Source organism: Neofelis nebulosa, chromosome 3 (genome assembly GCF_028018385.1).
Source record: "Neofelis nebulosa isolate mNeoNeb1 chromosome 3, mNeoNeb1.pri, whole genome shotgun sequence".
NCBI lineage: Eukaryota > Metazoa > Chordata > Mammalia > Carnivora > Felidae > Neofelis > Neofelis nebulosa.
This window is the reverse complement of record NC_080784.1, coordinates 174,451,938-174,474,362: the sequence shown is the minus strand read 5'-3', so window position 1 is coordinate 174,474,362 and position 22,425 is coordinate 174,451,938. Positions and strand designations below refer to the sequence as shown.

The following is a 22,425-nucleotide window of genomic DNA, read 5'->3' as shown; positions in this document are numbered from 1 at the left end:
CTTTGATGAGCTTTAACATTCTTTGTTTAATATCCATGTCATATTACCTAAATGTTCAGATTAGACATCACAGATCTTTTAATTTTTTTTTGAGAAACCCATGTGTCTGTACAAAAATCATCTCTTTTTCAGGAAAACATACTAAGAGAATCACATGTGGATGTTGGAATGCAGAAAATCTGCTTGCTTTAGGTGGTGAAGATAAAATGATTACAGTTAGCAATCAGGAAGGTGACACGATAAGACAGGTAATACAGTAACATCCTTGGTCCAATATATTCAGAATTTCCCTGAAATGAAGTTTGTCTACCAAGCTAATCTGTACAATTTTTAAATCTCTACGTGAGATATGTATACAATAACTTCATATTCTAAACAACAAAAGCTTTTCTTTTTATGTATTAGTACACTTTTCTTCATAGGACTACTTTATCCAAATATTTTCCTTTGTACATTTTCCATTATCGAGTATTAGCATGGGTTATCGGCTCTGTGGTTATACTCCGTCTGTCCATTTGTGAGATAACCCTTACTTTATATATGTATGTTTATAATATAAATGTGAATAACTAAACTTGGATTCTGGTCTGCCTGATATGTTAATTTAACTTTAACTGATATGTTAAATTGCTTCCAAACTAACCCTAATTAAATTTTAAATTTAATTTTAGGATTAAAGTTTATCGCTGTTCAAATTTCACAATTGATTAGATCCTCAGTGGCTCCTCCTTAAGGGAATTTGTATTACCAAGAGCTACTACATAATCTCACCAGTGGGTAAATTATACTTTGGACCACTTGGCTTATGATTTAGTATTGCTGGGGCAATATTAACTAGCAAATTCTTTAAATGCCCACTAGGTATGTGGCACTGTGCTATGTACTTTAGAAGAAATATGAAATATGACCCTATGTTCTCTATTGCTACATAACAAATTGCTCTCAAAACCTAGCAGTTTAAAACAACAGTTTAAAACATTTATTGTTTTATAGTTTTTGTGGGTGAGCAATGCAGGTGCACCTAGCTGCATTAAGGTCTTAAGAGGCTGCATTTTATTGGTCAAGGTTGGAGTCTCATCTGAAGGCTTGACTGGGAAAAAAATCTGTTTCCACTCTCAGTCACATGGTTGTTGGCAAGAGTCCAGTTCCTTACAGGTAGTTAGGCTCAGAGCCTCAGTTCCTCTCTGCCCATTGATTAGAAACCTACTTAATTACCACGCCACATGGATCTCTCCATAGAGTGCCTCATAACATAGCAGGTGGTAATAGATTGTGAGCAGCCATTTGAAACTTAAGCCACAATCTCTTAATAAATAACCTGATCTCAAAATCATTTTTGCCATATTCTGTTATGTAGAAGTAAGTCCCTGGGTCCAGCCCACACTTCAAGGGGTAGGGATGGGGATTACACAAAGAAACCAGGAGGTGGGGATCATTGTGGATCATCTTAAAAGCTGCGAACCATAGGACCCTACTCTCAAGAAGACAGAACTAATTACGATAAAACACAGCCTTATGCGATTGCCAGTTTTGTGGTATAGCTTACAAGTCTTATATATGTGAGATGGAGGAGATCAAGGAAAGCTGAATTAGGAATCTTTAAAAGACAGATGATCTGAATAAATCAAGGTATAGGATGAACTTGTAACAGAGAGATCCAAAATTACAAGGGCTTCATTAAAAATAGACCTACCCTATGACCCAGCAATAGCACTGCTAGGAATTTATCCAAGGGATACAGGAGTACTGATGCATAGGGGCACTTGTACCCCAATGTTTATAGCAGCACTCTCAACAATAGCCAAACTATGGAAAGAGCCTAAATATCCATCAACTGATGAATGGATAAAGAAATTGTGGTTTATATACACAATGGAGTACTACGTGGCAATGAGAAAGAATGAAATATGGCCCTTTGTAGCAACGTGGATGGAACTAGAGAGTGTGATGCTAAGTGAAATAAGCCATACAGAGAAAGACAGATACCATATGCTTTCACTCTTATGTGCATCCTGAGAAACTCAACAGAAACCCATGGGGGAGGGGAAGGAAAAAAAAGTGGTTAGAGTGGGAGACAGCCAATGCATAAGAGACTCTTAAAAACTGAGAACAAACTGAGGGTTGATGGGGGGTGGGAGGGAGGGGAGGGTGGGTGATGGGTATTGAGGAGGGCACCTTTTGGGATGAGCACTGGGTGTTGTATGGAAACCAATTTGACAATAAATTTCATATATTGAAAAAAACCACAAAATTACAAGGGCTCTAAGAATATGGTAGTTTGGATGGTTTTTCTTCTTTCTCTTTCTCATATAACAGAGAGAGGTAGGCAGATCATCTCTGCATGTCTGCTTCACAAAGCTGTACATAGTCCCAGTTCCTTGCTTCCATCTTACTGCTCTGCTATTTGCTAGGATGTTTTGTCTTCATATGCATAGTTAATAGCACCAGATCTGTATTTCCACCCCAGGGAAGGGAAAAAGAGAAGTGGAGTGCAAGAAACATTTAAAGGACCTAGTCTGGAAGATGCATTTATTATTTCCATTCATATCACTAGAACCTAATCATATAGTCACGCCACACTGCTGCCAGGGAAGCTACAAACTTAGTCTCTGTAGATCATCGATTGTGTGCCCCACTGAAACTTGTTTTAGTGGATACCATAAGACATTTAGCAGTCTGCCATTCAACCCACGCAAAGCAGCATGAACAAAGATAAGAAGAAAAACTTGAAGCTTGTTTATGGCTTGTTCAAGATTGGCTTGACTGAAGATGTGGGCTTTGATTGAAAATTTATAGAAAATAAGGCTGAAGAAGAAAGTTGGTTCCTGTATCTGGAAAGCTCTGAAAGTTAAGCAGAAGTAACTCAACCATGTTGAGCAGAACCATAGCATGATTAAAGTGGTTCTTAAGAAAGATTAACTAGTGTAAAAGATATTTCCTAGAAACCTAAAATTTTGAGCATTCCATTTTGGTACCCTTTTGAATTAGAATGATAATACAGTTCAAATGCTTTAGCTCCACACTTTTGTATCCATATCAGACATCAACACTGAATGAAGACATGGTCTTACAATGTTTTGCTACATAGCATCCCAGGAAGTCACTATATTCAGCCATTATCTGCATACATTTCCCATTTCTGATCTTTAAGATATATGCTTCCAGAATTAGACATACTACTTAAGTTGTCCTGTGGTAAGCAAAGCATACATTAAAAGCATTGCTTTATTTGTTACTGTCTCTGAATTATTTTGACTTTACTATTCTGAAGATCACTCTAGTGTTACTTGTGTACATTTATTTTTATTTGTCCTATTAAGGGCTTGTCTTTTTCTTGAATCTGAAAATTGCTGTCTTTCATCAATTCTGGACAATTCTTAGTCATTATCTCTTGGGTATTACCTCTTGCTCTTTCTATTCTGTCCTTCTGCAGTGTCAGTTAGACATATGTAGGACCTCCTGTCTCTTTAACTCTCTTTCGTAATATCTTTTTGTCACTACAACTTCTGGATAATTTCATCAAATCTGTTCACTTACTCTTGAAATTTGGTCAAATTTGTTTTTTTATTTTAGTGATTCTTCTTTTCATTTTTAATAAATACTTTAGAGCAAAATAGGCATTAATAGGATTAAGAGGTCCAAATTTCCAGTTGCAAAAAAAATAAGTCATAGAGGTATGATATATAGCATAGGGAATATAGTCAGTAATATCATAATAATTTTGTATGGTGAGATAGTACTAGACTTATGGGGATAATTTTGTAAAGTATATAAATATTGAACTACTATGATGTGTACCTAGAAGTAATAGGATATTGTATGTCAAGTATACAGTTGATCCCTCAACAACATGGGTTTGAACGGTGCAGATTTACTTATATGTGGATTTTTTTTCAATAAATATAGTGCAGCACCATAAATGTATTTTCTCTTATGACTTTCTTTTTTTCTTTTTTTAAAGAGAGATAAAGTGAATGGGGAAGAGGGACAGAGGGAGAGAGAGAGAATCTCAAGCAGGCTCCATGCTCAGCATGAAGCCTGACGTGAGTCTCAATCCCACGACCCTGGGATCATGACCTGAGCTGAAATCAAGAGTCAGATGATCAACTGACTGAGCCACCCAGGCACCCCATGATTTTCTTAATAACGTTTTCTTTTCTCCAGTTTATTGTAAGAATACAGTATTTAATATACATAACATGCAAACCATGTATTAATTGTTTATGTTATTAGTAAGGCTTCCAGTCAGCAGTAGGCTATTAGTAGTTAAGTTTTGGGGAATCAACATTTTATGCTAGTTTTGAACTGTGCAGGGGCTCGGCTACCCTGACCTCCATGTTTTTCAAGGGTCAGCTGTATTTTTAATTAAAAAAGAAAAGTACTTTGTAGTTCTCTTAAAAATCTGACAGGATTTTTTTTTTTTTAAGTCTCTTGTCAGGGTGCCTAGGTGGCCCAGTTGGTTGAGCATCTGACTCTTAATTTCAGTTCAGGTCGTGATCCCAGAGTTGTGGGATCAAGCCTTGCATCAAGCTCTACACAGAGCATTGGAGCCTGCTTACGATGCTATCCCTCTCCCTCTGCCCCTCTCCACCACTCTCTCTCTCTCTAAAATTATAAAGAAAAAGTCTCTTGTCATACTTATGAGTCTTTTTATGTGTTTAGTCATTTTAAAGCATTACTTTATGATCTCTCTCTGAGAATTCTGTTATTTTTAGATCTGCTGACTTTTGCTCTTGATGCATTATTTCTTTGTGACTTTTCTCATTTTGAATTGTGAGCTCATCTTCAGCAGGACTTGTCTGTGGAAATTTTTTTGCAGCTTTGGAAGAGGCTTTGGATTTGCTTTTGATAAACACTCCAAGGAGTTTCTAGACCACTCAAAGTATAAATTTGAACTTCAGATCATAATGAGGATAGGAAGGAACGTTTGATTTGAAAAGAATGTTTTCAGCATTTCTTCTGACTCAAAGCTCAGCCCAAATCAAATGGGCTTCTTTATTATCTCCTTACCAACTGCTCTGGATAGTTGCACACATACTTTGGTTTATGGTTTGATCTTTGCTTATTGTCCCTGGAAATTTTCCTTACCTTCTTTCAAGCTTAATGTATCTATTTGATAAGATATGTGTTCCATTTCATCCAGAATTTCTAGAGGTTTATCACGGTGGGATTTTCAGGTATAACAGAAGTGAAAGCAAGTTACCTGTTCAATTAATATTCAGAATGAATTTAAGTGTTGCATTTGTTCATAGTGATAACATTTCTATCCCTGCAGACATCAGTGAGATCAGAGCCTAGCGACATGCAGTTTTCCATGATGAAGACTGATGATCGAATGTCTGCTGCTGAAAGCACAGTAAGAATGCTAAACCAGGGCACTGGGGGGGCTCAGTCGGTTTAGTGTCCAACTTCAGCTCAGGTCATGATCTCGCAGTTCGTGGTTTCAAGCCCCACACCAGGCTCTATACTGACAGATCAGAGCCTGGAGCCTGCTTTGGATTCTGTGTCTCCTCTCTGCCCCTCCCCCACTTGTGTGCACGCAGTCTCTCTTTCTTTCTCTCTCTCTCTCTTTTTCAAAAATAATGTTAAAAAAAATTTTTTAAGGAATTCTAAGTCAAATCCATGCCCAAGTTATTTTGATACTTTTGTAGACTATATTTTCTCCTTTTCTAGGATGGATCAGAATGTATAGTGATAAATAAATTATGGTCTGTCATTTATTAAATCAGTGTAAGCTCCAGTCTCTTAGGCATGTAAGTTGCTTTTGCTGCTGCTGGCAACATCTAGCTACCTGGTGTCACAGCAGATGAAGGCATCTTCCTGATGCAGTGGGTGTTGCTCTTCCGATTCTTGTGGTAGTAAAAACAGGGAGGGCGCCTTCCCAAATAGAAGTCTTGATTTCTATATCATTTTTTTTTCATGCTATTGGAGATGGTGAACAGAGCTCTGGAAATTGTACTTTTTATTTTGTTAATAGCTTAGATGCATTTTCCCTGCCACAATTTAATATTCTGAAATCCAGATGATTTTCACAATTAATACAAATATATTTAAATTAAATGATCCCATTTCTTAAAAAGCTATTTAATTGATAGTGACTTATAATTGGTAGAATCAAGGAAATATACCAGTGTTTCTCTTTTTATATAAATCCATCACTCTTAATGAGCCCAAATAAGTAATACACTCCTTCCCATCCCTCACACAGGTTAACCCTACACTGAAAATTACAATCAAATATTGACTGTGTGAGTAATGGAGGGACACTAGTCTAGCTACATTGACCAGTGACCTGCAGGTGATGGAAAGAATGATGATATAAAAAATTGAGCTCAATCACCCACACAATGTGGCTCAAAATCAGAATGTCCTCTTAGGATGGAAAACTCTCTATACTCTGGATATGAATTCAGTTTCAGTGGAACTTTGTCAGACTTACAGTCCTGTATTGCACAGAACTCTAATGAGAGGTGTAGAGAATTTTAAAAAGTTAGCCCACCCAAGGGCACCTGGGTGGCTCAGTTGGTTAAGCATCCAACTTTGGCTCAGGTCATGATCTCACAGCTCGTGAGTTCAAGCTCCATGTCAGGCTCTGTGCTGACATCTTGGAGCCTGGAGCCTGCTTCAGATTCTGTGTCTCCCTCTCTCTCAGCCCCTCTGCTGCTCGCTTTCTCTCTCCCCCTCAAAAATAAATAATAAAACATTAAAAAAAAATTTTTTAGGGGCGCCTGGGTGGCTCCGTCAGTTAGGCATCCAACTTCGGCTCAGGTCATGATCTCACAGTTTGTGAGTTTGAGCCCCGTGTCAGGCTCTGTGCTGACAGCTCAGAGCCTGGAACCTGCTTCAGATTCTATGTCTCCCTCTGCCCCTCCCCTGCTCACGCTCTCTCTCTCTCTCTCTCTCAATAATAAATAAAGGCTAAAAAAAAATTTTCTTTTTTAATTTTTTTAAATAAAATAAAGTAACACCCAGCTATTTTAATGTACTTTTCAAAGGGTATGTTGGATGTGTGTAAAGCCAAGGACCCTTCCCAGACTATATATTGCAACGTATTTTTTTAAATCACGTTGTTATCTTATTAGTTACAACATTTAATGTAAACCTGGCTCATTGTTTGCATAAATTAGATTTAGCTATTTGAATTTCCTTTTTGGTCTTCACGAAGTACTGAGTAATTCATTTGCACGATCTCTTAATCTTTTCTGGCAGATCAGTGTGGTGGTTGGCAAGAAAACTTTGTTTCTTTATAATCTGAATGAACCAGATAGTCCAATTGATCTGGAATTTCAGCAGCGCTATGGTAACATTGTCTGCTATAGGTGGTATGTAAAAAAAGCTTATTACCAAAAGATATCCGTGTGTTTTTCCTTACTAATATATTTCATTTTTGACCTTAGCATTTTCACTTCTATATGTAACATTTTCTGGATTGTAAACTATGATTTAATATGTGAAACTTGGGGTACCTGGGTGGTTCAGTCAATTAAGTGGCCGACTTCGGCCCAGATCACAATCTCATGGTTCATGAGTTTGAGCCCCACAACAGTCTCTGTGCTGACAGCTCAGAGCCTGGAGCCTGCTTTGGATTCTATGTCTCCTCCTCTCTCTGTCCCTCTCCCACTCATACTCACTCACTCTCTCTCTCTCTCTCTCTCTCTCTCTCTTTCTCTGTCAGAAATAAACATTAAAAAAAAATTAAATATGTGAAACTACCTAGCATATTACATGGCCCTTGATAAATTGGATTCTGTAGTTCTTTAGTTTTAAGGCACTTGCTTATTTACTTTATTGCAAATGATAGTTAATCATCCTTTTAATGTATTGTTGCCTTTGTTGCTATAGGTATGGTGATGGCTACATCATGATTGGCTTTTCACGTGGAATTTTTGTGGTCATCTCCACTCATATTAGAGAGATTGGGCAAGAGATATTTCAGGCTCGTGACCACAAAGATAGTCTAACCAGTATTGCAGTATCACAGACGCTTAATAAAGCTGCTACATGTGGTGATACCTGGTAAGTTATATTCACATTTTCCCAGGAAAGCTTATGTAAGGAATATTGAAGATATTCAACAAGACTTTGATGGCTAATATGACTCTATCCACCATACTTTCTTGCACTCCTAAAACCTGTTTGCAATTGAAAATTTCTAAGACTGCTTCTGCTGTTAACACTCAGGGCAAAACCTAAAATAAATACTAGATGTAAGCTAAATACAACACCTAAAATTGAGTATGCTTGAAAATCCATCTTAAAATAGGTAATTCCAGGTAATATGAAGTAAGCACATTCCATCTGTCTCTCTCACTGAATACAGCTATAAACCCTGGGCAGACCTTTGTAGCAACGTGGATGGAACTGGAGAGTGTTATGCTAAGTGAAATAAGCCATACAGAGAAAGACAGATACCCTATGCTTTCACTCTTGTGTGGATCCTGAGAAACTTAACAGAAACCCATGGGTGAGGGGAAGAAAAAAAAAAAGAGGTTAGAGTGGGAAAGAGCCAAAGCATAAGAGACTCTTAAAAACTGAGAACAAACTGTGGGTTGATGGGGGGTGGGAGGGAGGGGAGGGTGGGGGATGGGTATTGAGGAGGGCACCTTTTGGGATGAGCACTGGGTGTTGTATGGAAACGAATTTGACAATAAATTTCATATATTGAAGAAAAAAAAAAAAAAAAAACCTGGGCAGAATGCATGGAGCAGCTATTTAAGGACTTTAAAAAGTAAATAGTAGGCATATTGAAGAAGACCAGAATTTGAAGTACCACTGAACCAGTAATGAGTCTCCCATTCGTCTTCCAATCTCTCAGGACTGAAGGCAGCCAAAATCCGGAAATAGAAACCAGAACTTAAATGAGAGAGCTCTGAGAGAAGTCTCTGGTTCTGGCTCAAGTTGCAGGAAAGAGAACTCCTCTTACGCTCAGAGACAGTTGGGGAAATTTCCCAGTTTCCTTTCTTTGTCTTTCTTTCTTCTTTCATGCCCTGGCCACCAAGCAACCTGCAGTGGCAGCAACAGCTCCGGCAAGAAGGACCCTCAGATGCCTACATCTCTGACAGAGGGTAACCTTCCTCCAGTTACAGGGGCTGTGGTCCCAGGAAAGTGGGGTAAACCCTGCTGCTTACTTTTCTCCCTGCCCTCCCACTGCTTGGTGGCAGGTATGGGTACAGTTGTGGGAAGGACGAGACCCTGAGGGTAACTAGAGCCTGAACTTTACTGCTGGAAGACCAACAAAGGGAGCCCCAGGGAATCAGAACATACCAGGGAGATCCTAAAGAGGGAGGAGCTCTGGAAAGCAAGCATCTAAAGATATTTATGAGCTCCTAGGTTCACTCCTGAGCTATACATGTGTATCTCATCCTAAACATACCAAAGACTTTGAGAACTGAACTAAAAGGTCATAATGCAAGTCCTCTGGGCCACAGAGTGGGCCATACAGGAACATATCCGAATATGACTGCAAAGCCTTTGAAAATGGAACTGATGTTGAAACCACAACCCACAAAAGGCTGGTTGATACTCGTGGCCTGAACCCAACTGGGTTGGTTGCCTGCTTTGGGAAAAAAAAAAAAAAATTAGCCTTCTCTATGGGACTTAGACAAGGTGCAAGAGTCTCAAACGTAATATTCAGAATGTCCAAAATAGAACCCAAAGTTGCCTGACATACAAAGAATCAAGAAAGTTTCAACTGGCTTGGAAAAGGCAGTCAAAAGATGCCAGTGCCAAGAGGATGGAGGTAAAGGTAGCAGCTTTATAAAAATTGTCCAAGTAAGTCCAAAAAAACCTAGCTCAGATAACATCATAAACTGCTAAAAACTAAAGACAAAAAAACAGCTAAAGAACAGCATTTTAAATGACAGTGGATTTCTCACCATAAGTCATGGAGGCCAGAAGGAAGCATCACAGCTTCCTAAAGGGCTGAGAGAAAAGAACAGTCAGCTGAAATTCATTACCCAGTGAAAATAATCTGTCAGTAACGAAGTGAAATGGGAACATTCTCAGGTGAGGAAAAATGAAGAGAATTTATTGCTAGCAGGCCTGCTCTAGAAGAATTGCTGAAGGAAGTTCTTCAGATGGGACAGAACAGATGACAGCAGAGGATTCAGAACATCAAGAATGAAGGAAGAACGACAGAAATGGTAAATACAATAGATCATTTTTTTTGAGACCTTTAACATACGTGCTGTTGAAAGCAAAATTATCATATTGTCTGATAGTATGTTCAGCATATTAAGATGCAGTACATAAGACAACCCCAACATAAAGGGAAGAGGTTAAAGTTATATGGGATTTCTACATTATTTGAAGTGATGAAATACTGATTCTAAAGAGACTGTGAAATTAAATATGTATGTTATAATCTAGAGCAACCACTAAAAAACAGAGATATATACAAAAACACAATAGGTAAATTAAAATGGAATACTGAAAAATGTTCAAATCTAAAAGTGGCAAGAAAGGACAAACAGGAACAAAGGGACAAACAAAATAAAACAGTAGATTTACGTTCACACAGATCAATTAGCTATGTTAAACGTGTAAATGACAATGCTATTAGACATAGACTATTAGAATTCTTAAAGGACCCTATTATATGTTGTAACTCCCTTCAATATAATCATGTAATGAAATAACCAGGTAAAAGTGAAAGGATGGAAAAAGATCATCCAAGTGATAACCAAAAGAAAGCTAGGTGTCTGTCTGGGTATCAAACAAAGAGCAAAGAAAATTACAGGGATGGGGAGAGAGACTGCATATTGATTAGATATAACAATGCTCAATGAGCACGCACCTAGCAACAGAGCCTCAAAATAGATGAAGTAAAAACTGGCAGAATTAAAAGGAGAAATAGACAACAATAATAGTTGAAGTCCTCAGGGTCCCACTTTCAGTAATGCATGGAACAATTAGAAGTTCAACAAGGAATTAAAAGTATCAAATTGACACTTATTAAGTAGAGCACAGAGTGTCAGATCATGAGCTGCCGTTCAACAATACACAACAAGAAGAACTGAAATGGAGAAATTCACTATTCACAGGTCCAGGAGGAAATACCTGGCCTGTCTCACAGAGAGTTCAAGGTACAGTTCAGACAAAAAGAGACAACCAGGGGCATGTGCTGTTAATAGGGTTCATGGAAAAAATAGCATTCATGAATAAACTGCTTTAGGGTTCCCAGGCTAAGTCCAAATTGGTCAACTCTAACCAAAAGAGTGGGGTAAGCCCCAGAGATCTTATCCTAGGGGAACATAAGGCACACAGGTGGTAGGAGGCAGGGGAGACTGTTGATCACAAGGGTTTTTGGGGAAGTCACATCCAGAACTTACATTTGCTTGTGACTCTGGGCTGCTACCTAGGGCATGCACTTATAAGAAGGAGGGAGGGGTGTCATTTTAAGGCCATTTGGCCAAACAGAATGGGTGCTGAGGCAGCAGCACCATGGAGTAGCTTAGCTAAACTCTTCATAGATTTGGACAGCACAGTAAACCAACTAGACTTAACATACATCTGTTGGACATTACACCAACAATGGAATATATGTTTTTTCTATGCACCCATGGAACATGCACCAAGATAGTCCATATCCTGGACCATGAAACCTCAACAAATTTATTTTTATTTTGTTTTAGAGAGTGAGAGCAAGAGAGTGGGTGGGGGAGCGGGTGGAGGTGGAGACAATCTCTAGCACGCTCCATGCTTAGCAGAGTCTGACATAGGGCTCAATCCCATTACCCTGGGATCCTGACCTGAGCTGAAATCAAGAGTTGACCACTCAACCAACTGAGCCACCCTGGTGCCCACAAAACCTCAAGAAATTTAAATTGAAGTCCTACAAAATGTGTTCCTTGGCTATAATATAACCACACTTGAAATGAATAATAGAAAAACAACAGGAACTTCTATGAACACTTGGAAATTAACCTACTCCAAATAAATCATGAGTATATCCTAGAGAAAATTTAAAAATACATAGAACTGAAATCTCTAATCAATAATCTAAATTCCTACTTGAAGAAACTAGAAAAAGAAGATCAAACAAAAGGCAAAGCAGAAGGAATAAAATAATAAAGAGCAGAAACTGATGACATTGAAAATAGAATTGGAAAAAACAAAAAGGTGTTTTTTTTAAAAAATGATAAAAAATTGATCAGCTTCTAGCAAGAATGACAAATAAAGACACAAATCACCAATATCAAGAATGAAACGGGAATATCGCTACAGATCTGGAAGCCATTAAAAGGCTAATAAAGGAATACTACAACTTCAGAACTATAGAGGAATACTACAGACAACTCGGAAATTTGACAAATTAGAAGACTGGAAAAATCCTTCAAAAACCACTACCAAAACTCAACCCAGATGAAACAGATAATCTGAATTAGTCCTGTAACTTTTAAAGAAATTGAATAATTTAAGCCTCCTGAAAAATCTCCAGGTTCAGATGGTTTTGCTGGAGGATTCTACCAAATTCTTTTTAAAAAAGAATTAACACCAATTTTACAAAATCTCCTCAGAAAATAAAAGAGGAGGGAACACTTCTCACCTTGTTTTATAAGGCCTTACACCAAAATCAAACTATACAAAGAAAAAGAAAGAGAGGAAAAAGAAAGAAAGAAAGGAAGAAAAGAAAGAAAGAAAAAGAAAACTAGAGACCAATCTCTCATGAACTTGGACAAAAAATCTTCAACAAAATTTAACAAACTGAAGTCAGCAATATATAAAAAGAATTATACTTCATGACCAAGTGGGATGTATTCCAAGTATGCAAGCCTTATCGACATTCATAATTCAATGAAGTTACTATATCTGCAGCTGAAGAAAAACCATACGATCACATCAGTTGACACACAAAAATATTTCATAAGATCTAACACCCATTCATGATAAGAATTCTCAGTAAGTTAGGGATGGGGGGGAATTACCTCAGCTTGGTAAAGAATGTCTACTAAAAAGCCTAACATCATCTTTCATGGTGAAAGACTGAGTGCTTGCCTCCTGAGATTGGGAACAAGGCAAGGCTCTCCACTCCCACTACTCTAATGCAACCTAATATTAGAAGTTCTAGCCACTGCAGTTTAAGACAAGAAAAAGAAATAAGCTACATCCAGATTGAAAAGAGAAAAGTAAAACCATCTCTGTTTGCAGATGAAATGATTGCGTATGTAGAAAATCTCAAGGAGTACAGACAAGGAATGCCTAGAACTAATGAGTGAGCGCTGCATGGCTGCAGGATGCAAGATCAATGCACAAAAATCAGTCGCATTTCTATATACTGACAACAAACCTATGGAAACCAAATTAAAAATATGTCCTTTTTACTCCAAAGAAAATGAAGTACTTAGATCTACACTTAACAAAGCATGTACAGGGTCTATGTGCTGAAAATTCCAATATGATGCTGGAAGAAATCAAGAGACCCAAAGAAATGGAGAAACACATTGTTCATAGGTCAGAAGACTGAACATAGTGAAAGTATCAGTTCTCTCCAAATTAATCTGTAGATTTAATGAAATTCATATGAGAATCCCAAGGTGTTTTTTTTTGTAGATATAGACAAGTTTATGCTAAAACACAGTTAATCCTTGAGCAACAGATGTTTGAACTGCTTGGATCTACTTATGTGCAGATTTATTTTTCAGTTTTTTTTTTTTTTTTTTTTTTTGAGAGAGAGAAAAAATGGAAGGGGAGGGAGGGAGGGAGGGAGGGAGGGAGGGAGGGAGAGAGAGAGAGAGAGAGAGAGAGAGAGAGAGAGAGAGAATATCCCAAGCAGGTTCCTCACTGACAGTGCAGGTAGGTCTTGAACCCCCACGAACGATGAGATCGTGAGCTGAGCTGAAGTCAAGAGCTGGACACTCAACCAACTGAACCACTGAGGCACCCCTACATGCAGATTTTTAAAAATACATACAGTACTGTAAATGTATTTTATCTTTAAGATTTTCTTAATAACATTTTCTTTTCTCTAGCTTACATTATTGTAAGAATACAGTATATAATGCATATGACATACAAAATATGTGTTAATAGACTGTTTATATTATCGATAGGGCTTCCAGTCAACAGTAGGCTATTTAACTTTTGGGGGAGTCAAACGTTATATGCCAATTTTCAACTGTGCAGGGTTTGGCACCCCCAACCCCCATGTTGTTTAAGAACCAATTGTATATATGCAAAATCACAGGTCCTAAAATAGCTAAAAGCAATCTTTAAAAAAAAACAAGGGGCACCTGGATGGCTCAGTTGGTTAAGTGTCCAACTTCAGCTCAGGTCATGATCTCATGGTTCGTGAGTTCAAGCCCCACATAAGGCTCTGCACTGACAGTTTGGAGCCTGGAGCCTGGAGCCTGCTTTGGATTCTCTCCCTCTCTCTGCCCTTCCCCCACTCATGCTCTGTGTGTGTGTGTCTCTCTCTGTCTCTCAAAGATAAATCAACATTAAAAAAATTTTTTTTGAAGAGAACAATCAAATGAGAGGAATCATCTTACCTAGTATTAAAGCTCACTTTATAGCTGCAGTAATCAAGACCATGTGGTATGGTCAGAGGGAAAGACACATAGATCAATGGAACAGCATAGAGAAGCCAGAAATAAACCCACACAAATATACACAACTGATTCTTGGCAAAAGTAGAAAATTAAATAGAATTAAAATTGCCTTTCCAAGAAATGGTGCCCAAGCAACTGGATATCCATACGGAAAAAACCCGGAAAACAAACTTCACACCTTAATCAAAAGTTAATTCAGTGGGTCATGGATTTAAATTTAAAATGCAAAACTGTAGCATTTTTAGATAAAAACAGGGAATCTTCTAGGTCTAGGTCTAGGCAAAGAGTTCTTGGTTTTAAAACCAAAAACATGATCTGTGTAAGGAAATATTGGAAAATTAGACTTGCTCAAAACTAAAAAAATTTTATCCCATGAAAGATTCTGTTAAGAGAATGAAAGATAAACAGCACAATGAGAAAGAATATTCACAAACCACGTATCCAACAAAGGACTAGTATCTAGAATGCATAAGGGGCCCTCTCAAAACTCAAAAGTAAAAAACCAAACAATCCAATTAGAAAATCAGCAAAAGACATACATTTCAGCAAAGAAGATATATAGATGGTAAACACATGGAAAGATATTTGACATCATTAGCCATTCCAGAAATGCAAATTCAGACCACAATGAGATATTACTATGCATCTATTAGAATGGCTACAATTAAAAATAGTTATAACATCAAGTGCTGGGAAGGATGAGGAGAAGCTAAATCACTCAAACCTTGCTGGTAGGAGTGTAAAATGGTACAGCTACATTGGAAAACAGTTTCGCAGTTTCTTTCTTTTTTTAAAAAATTTTATTCATTTTTGAGAGAAAGAGAGCATGGGTGGGGGTGGTGCAGAGAGAGGAGGACAGAGGATCTGAAGCAGCCTCTACACGAACAGAGCCCAATGCAGGGCTTGAACCCACGAACCATGAGATCACGACCTGAGCTGATGTCAAACGCTCAACCCAGTGAGCCACCCAGCTGCCCTAGTTTGGCAGTTTCTTAAGACAACAACAACAAAAACTGAACATGCACTTACCGTGTGACCCAGGAATTTCACTCCTGGCCATTTTTCTGAGGCACATGAAAATTTATATTCACAGAAAAACCTGAATATGAATGTTTATAGCAGCTTTATTTGTAATAGTCAAAAACTAGAAACCATCCAGATGTCCTTCAGTGGGTGAGTGGTTAAACTAGTACATCCACATCATGGAATAGTACTCAGCCATAAAAAGGAACACACTATTGATACACACAACAACTGATGTGAACCTCCAGAGAAGTACGCTGAATGAAAAGTGCCATTCCCAAAATGTCACATACTGTGTGATTCCATTTATGTAATCCTGTTGAAATGATAAAGTTATAGAAATGGAGAACAGATTAGTGGTGACCAGGGCTTAGGAATGCATCTGGAGTGGAGAGGAAGGAGGTTAAGTGCATATATAAAAGGGCAACACAAGGATCCTTGTTGTGATTGAACTATTCTATATCCTGACTGTGGTCCTGGATCTCAGCAATCTCGCATGTGATAAAATCGCATGGAACGAAATACAAACACATGCATACGTACACATGCACACACAAAATGAATACAGGTAAAACCTGGGACATCTGAAAGAGGTTATATCAATGTCATTATTTGACTATACTATTATCCTGTAGATTTTCAAGATATTAACATGTAAGGAAAGGTGGAGGGTATAGACAATCTCTGTATATACAATCTCCATATTCTCTCTTACAACTGCATGTGGATCTACAATTATATCAAAATAAAAAGTTAAATGAAAACAAGGAAGTGGGGCGCCTGGGTGGCACAGTCGGTTAAGCGTCCGACTTCAGCCAGGTCACGATCTCGCGGTCCGTGAGTTTGAGCCCCGCGTCAGGCTCTGGGCTGATGGCTCGGAGCCTGGAGCCTGTTTCCGATTCTGTGTCTCCCTCTCTCTGCACCTCCCCTGTTCATGCTCTGTCTCTCTCTGTCCCAAAAATAAATAAAAAACGTTGAAAAAAAAAAAAAAAAAAAAAGAAAACAAGGAAGTAATATATATAAAGGGAAAACCCTAGAAGGGCGGAAGGGAGGAGAGAGGAAAGGAGACAAAGAGGAAAGAAATCTTACAACCATTGTGTCCTAACACTGTGCTATGCAACTTTCATTGGCATGAACTGACCTATCTTCTCTGTAACCCTATGAAGTAATATGCCTGCAGTTTTTCATTAGTATTTTTTTAATGTTTATTTATCTTTGAGAGAGAGAGAGAGTGGGGGAGGGGCAGAGAGAGAGAGAGACACACACACACACAGAATCCGAAGCAGGCTCCAAGCTCCAAGCTGTCAGCACAGAGCCCAATGCGGGGCTTGAACTCACGAACTGCAAGATCACGAGAACCACCCAGGTGCCCAATATGCCTGCAGTTTTTCAGAGCTTTCAACCTATGCCTTGTGATTCCAGATAAATGGTCTTTCTGTTATACCTCATTTGTCTTTGTATGAAAGAACTCAGGGTGGTCGGAGGAGCACACAGATAAGAGAAACCTTTTACTTCTTAAATAATTAATGCTGCTCAGAAGAAAGTTTTCCTACACAAAGTTTTCTTCAGGGCAACTTAAACCTCCTTGTTCCTAAAACTATAGATCAGAGAATGCAGCCGGGCACAACCACCACCCCACAAAGAAAAATTTTCTAAGATAAAATGTAATTATAGAAATTCTATTTTCTTACCTTGACCCAAATGATTATCCTATACAGGCCCCTTTGGAAAACACTGACCTGTTCTGTAGCCTACACTTTTTCATGAACTGAAACAATTTTGCTTAACACTTATATTTATATACATATTTTTTCATTTTTCAGCATTAAAATTCATGACTTGGCAGAATTAAAAGATATGTATGCTATAATCAACCTGGATGATGAAAATAAAGGTACTGGTTTTTCTGAAGCAGAGTGACATTTTATTGCAATGACAGAGTAGTGTGTTTACTATTATATGATTTGCATTCATTGTGGGAGGAATAAAATTAGCACCCTTCATTAGAGTTTGCTAAAATAACCCTAACTCTAACCTTCATTAGGTTTCCCTAAAAGAACCTACTCCTCTACAAAGCTGTAAATCCACGTTCATCTAAAGATTTATAGTGAGTTTAATCCCAATTTCAGTTATAAAATCTCAATTCTGACATATTTTCTCTTTGAGCCACTACTGAATGAATCAATGCTCATGCTCACATGCCTGTCCATAGTGAAGTTTTAGTCTGTATAGACCATTAAAGAAAACACTTGAAGATTTTTTTTTTGTCTCTGTAGTTTAAATGAAAATATTCGTTTGCCCGCAACAGTATTATTTGTTCTTGACTACTCCTTTATTCTGTCACTTACTTCAGGGTTGGGCACGTTATCCTGGACAGATGATGGCCAGTTGCTGGCATTGTCTACCCAGAGGGGCTCACTGCACGTCTTCCTGACCAAGCTTCCCATCCTCGGGGGTGCCTGCAGCACAAGGATTGCGTATCTCACCTCTCTCCTTGAAGTCACCGTGGCCAACCCTGTAGAAGGAGTATGAAAATAGTGTTACTTTGATTCTATTTATCAGTAAAACCAAAACGGTTGTAGCAGTTGACTTGTTACTCTTACTCTTCTGTGTTCTAGGAGCTGCCAATCACAGTGTCTGTTGATGTGGAACCCAACTTTGTAGCCGTAGGGCTCTATCACCTGGCCGTGGGAATGAATAATCGAGCTTGGTTTTATGTCCTTGGAGAAAATGGCAAGTATCAATCCAGTTGTCGTTTTCTTAACCAGCATGTAATTTGTTATTATTTGGGAAATGCTGAAAGTTTCTTTTGAGACCAGGTCTTTCACTCTTTGTCTTCAGATGCCTCTTTCTTAGCTTAAATGGTTGTATGAGTCCTCTAAAAACTTGGCATAATTTTTGGAAGGATTTTATCCTTTACCTTTGCAATGAACACAGCATTGGTATAGTGGGCAGAGTATGACCTTTAGAATTAGGCCCCGAGTTCAAATTCCCCTTCTGCTCCTTGTAGCTGGGTGACTGTAGACAAATTATCTACCCCTCTGAGCCTTGTTTTGGAAGGCTTTGTCTGGAAAATGAGGATTCTTCTACTTGTAAGGGGTCATGAGCAAAACTAAATGAAGTAACGTGTGATCCACCTTTGCACAATGACTTTCTTGGGCACTTTCTTGGGTAGACTAGTGGTTGGGTCCCTTCCCTCTCCTTTTATCCATGAAGTAATGACCATTAGCACCTGAAGGAAGCTTTGCTTTTTCTTCTCCCCTTTGGAGGTCAGATCTCCCTCAGGAGTAGAGTCAGCCTGAGAATTATCCCCCAATAGAGTACGCCATTAAGCTTATTGTCACGAAAGTGTAATTTTTCATTGTTTTATGTGTGATTTTATTTTCTCTTACTTGGTTTCACATGCACCACTATGGAATTCCTGAAGGCAAATCTATATGACAACTAAGATTGTCTTTAGAACAGCCAAAATACAAATTTTTGGTTCAGAATGCCCTTAAAAACACACATGTCAAAATTATTTGCAAATCTTTATGTAATTTTATTTATATATTAATGTGTGTGTGTGTGTGTGTTTATTGCTATAGCTGTTAAAAAATTGAAAGATGTGGAATATCTGGGGACGGTATCCAGTGTTTGCCTTCATTCTGACTATGCTGCTGCACTTTTTGAAGGCAAAGTCCAGTTGCACTTGGTAAGTATAATTTTGATGTCCCAGAGCCCTCAGGACTAGTGATGACTCAGTTTAAATGATGATGATGATCAGCCTAATGTCATATTATCAAGAACTTTCGTCAGAAAGCTAGAAAGCCAGGTGTGCATAAGGGACTAACAGAATTCTTTACCCCTTCTGCATGAGATGTTCAGTTGACTTTCCTGCTCTGTTTCCAAGAAACCCAACAAAATATCCACTGTGCTACTCACAACACTGCCGCAGCAAAATAGATCCTGTTGGTAGACTGCATCTAGTGGGAAATTAAAAACTGATGGGCACGTTACATGCCTGGTCTTCCTGGAATGAATTGACTTCTGTATTTGGGCATGTTGCTAGGGGAGATCCTTGAAACGAAGCCTATTGTTCAAAAGACATTGGGTCCCAAAATGTGGTCGCTAAACAAGGGCCTCTCTTACATCTATTTCATGCCTCTTTGCTTCTGGGAAACCAAAGAGAGTAGCTATTACCACTGCAGGGCCTGCTGCAAAAACCATTCCCCCTAAAAGGGGTTGTTTAATGCTGCCCTGCCAGGTGGTTCCTGTCTGATGTCTTTCTCAGTAGACATTCAGTAGTCTGAACGTTTAATCGAACTCAGGAAGACCCTCTCCTATCTCCCTAGATTGTTACAGGCCAGGTTTAGTCAAATACACCTATAAGCTATTATTCTTTTGTATTTTAGATAGAAAGTGAAATCCTGGATGCTCAAGAAGAACGTGAGACTCGACTCTTCCCGGCAGTGGATGATAAGTGCCGTATTTTATGCCATGCCTTAACTGGTGATTTCCTCATCTATGGTACAGATGTACGTAGTGGCTTCTTTGATACAGAACATAGGGGAATTTTTAATTGTTATTTTGTAATATGCATGTATATTGTATACGTTACATTATATTGTTATATACAGTAGATAGACACATACAGCAAATAGGTGTCATGATTTGCTATCAAGGTGCTTTTGTGATTATAAGCAATTCTGATGGCAGAGTAAAAAGAGCAGACTTTGGAGCCTGGAAAGTCTGGGCTCATATGCCAGTTCTATTACTTGCTAGGTGGTACTTAACCCCTCCAAGCCTCAGTTTCCTTATCTGGATCCTTTAAGGATTTAATGTGGTGATGAACATAAGACACCTCATTCCACTTTAGATCTTCACTGCCTACATTTAGTAGGCATTTAATAAATAGTACAATTAATTGTGTATTGAGAATCCCACTTTAACCGTCTCGTCTTTTGAACCACCAGTACCCTACTCCTCTAAATATTACATTAGTCATATGGACATAAAACATAGTAATAGCACTTTATATTTGTACAAATATAGGTTTCAAAGATTTTTCAAAACCTATCATATCTGTAATCTTGTTCAATCTCTAAAATAATTTAGTAAAGGTGGTAGGAAGGGCAGTTTTCCACATTAATTAGAAAAGCAATTCACTGTTTTAAATGTTTCATTTTCTCACATTGAACTGTTCTTTAAAAAAGAGCATGTCTTAAAACACACTATTGCCGTAAGGGAGACTTTAAGTTTGACCTAAAATGATCAGTCTTTTTAGTAATATACACCAGTAGGGTAGGCCTCATGTGTCAGATAAAGTGGCAAGGGAAATGGTAAATAATAGTAAATATAATACATTTGTATGATACATGACAGTTTATAAAGCCCCGATCTCACTTATTTTATCTCATTAGTTTTCTAAAATAAGCAGAGAAGTTTTAGAGATGAGGACACTGAACTTTAAGAGGTTAGTAAGTTTGTGATAGACGTGGAACGTGAACAGTATCTCCTGATGTAAAATCCACTCTTTCCACTATGCCACACGGCATTCAGAAGTAAGAATTCAGGGTGTGGTGGTCTGACATTAAGTCAGCATTTATCTCAATCTTTCTTGAGTGATTCTGACTACGTCATGTTTTTTAAAGTTTTATCGAGGTATGATTGATAGACAACAAGCTGCACTATTTAAAGGCTACAATTTGAGGGGAGCCTGGCTGGTCTAGTCGGTTAAGCGTCCAACTTCTGCTCAGGTCATGACCTCGCGGTTCATGAGTTTGAGCCCCGCATTGGTCTCCGTGCTGACAGCTCAGAGCCTGGAGCCTGTTTCAGATTCTGTGTCTCCCTCTCTCACTGCCCCTTCCCCACTCATACTCTCTCTCTTCTGTCTCTCTCTGTCTCAAAAATGAATTAAAACATTAAAATTTTTAAAGCACAATTTGGTAAGTTTTGACCTGTATATACCTGTGAAACACCATCAACTCAGTCAAACTAGTGAACACATCCATCACCCCCAAAAGTTTTCTCACACCCCTTTATGATTCTTCCTTCTTGTCCCACCACATTGATTGCTGTCTGTCACTATAAATGAGTTTCTGTTTTCTAGTTTTATGTAAATGGAATCATACAGTATGTACTCCTTTCTATCTGCCTTCTTTTATTTAGTACCATTATTTCGAGATTCATTTCCTACTGTGTGTGTCAATTGTTGATTCCTTTTTCTTGCTGGAGTGGTATTTCATAGTATGCATTTATTATAATTGGCTTAATCAAGAACCTAAGGATGGATATTGGGGCTGTTTCTAGTTTGGGGTTGTTTCCAGCCTGGATTGTTTCCAGTATGGGGTCTTCACAAATAAAGCTGCTATAAACATTCATGTTCAAGTCTTTGCATGGACACATGCTTTCTTTTCTCTTCCATAAATACCTAAGAAGTAGAATGGCTACATTATATGGCATGTGTGTGTTTAAGTTTTTAAGAAACTGACAGTCTGTTCTGTAAATTGATTGTACCATTTTACATTCCCATCAACAGTATGTGAGTATTCCAATTCCTCTACATCCTCACTGACATTTGACATGGTCAGTCTTTTTAATTTTAGCCACTCTTAAGTGTATCTTAAGTGAAATCTCATTGTGATTTTAATTTGCATTTCTCTAATGGATTAATGTGGAGCATCTTTTCATGTGCTTGTTTGCTTTCTGTGTATCTTTGGTGAAATGTCTGTTCAAATTTCTTTGGCTATTTCCTAATTGGGTTGTGTTCTTATTATTGATTTTTGAGAGTTGTTTTTTTTTATATATATTCTGGATTTAAGTCCTTTATCAGATATATACTTTGCAAGTGTTTTCTCTCATTGCATGAGTT

General features: G+C 38.2%; 1 protein-coding gene across 4 annotated transcripts in view; it reads left to right on the top strand.

The window, feature by feature from the left end:
* The window catches only part of WDR19 (WD repeat domain 19), a 113,966-nt gene that overhangs the window by 20,470 nt on the left and 71,071 nt on the right, over window positions 1-22,425 (top strand). For all 4 annotated transcript variants that reach the window (XM_058722817.1, XM_058722816.1, XM_058722815.1 and 1 more), the window contains exons 6-14: window positions 133-248; window positions 5,276-5,356; window positions 7,210-7,322; window positions 7,843-8,016; window positions 17,396-17,466; window positions 17,926-18,098; window positions 18,191-18,305; window positions 19,160-19,266; window positions 19,967-20,089. In XM_058722817.1, coding sequence (XP_058578800.1) covers window positions 133-248; window positions 5,276-5,356; window positions 7,210-7,322; window positions 7,843-8,016; window positions 17,396-17,466; window positions 17,926-18,098; window positions 18,191-18,305; window positions 19,160-19,266; window positions 19,967-20,089 — 1,073 coding nt within the window. The remainder of the gene's footprint in view (window positions 1-132; window positions 249-5,275; window positions 5,357-7,209; window positions 7,323-7,842; window positions 8,017-17,395; window positions 17,467-17,925; window positions 18,099-18,190; window positions 18,306-19,159; window positions 19,267-19,966; window positions 20,090-22,425) is intronic.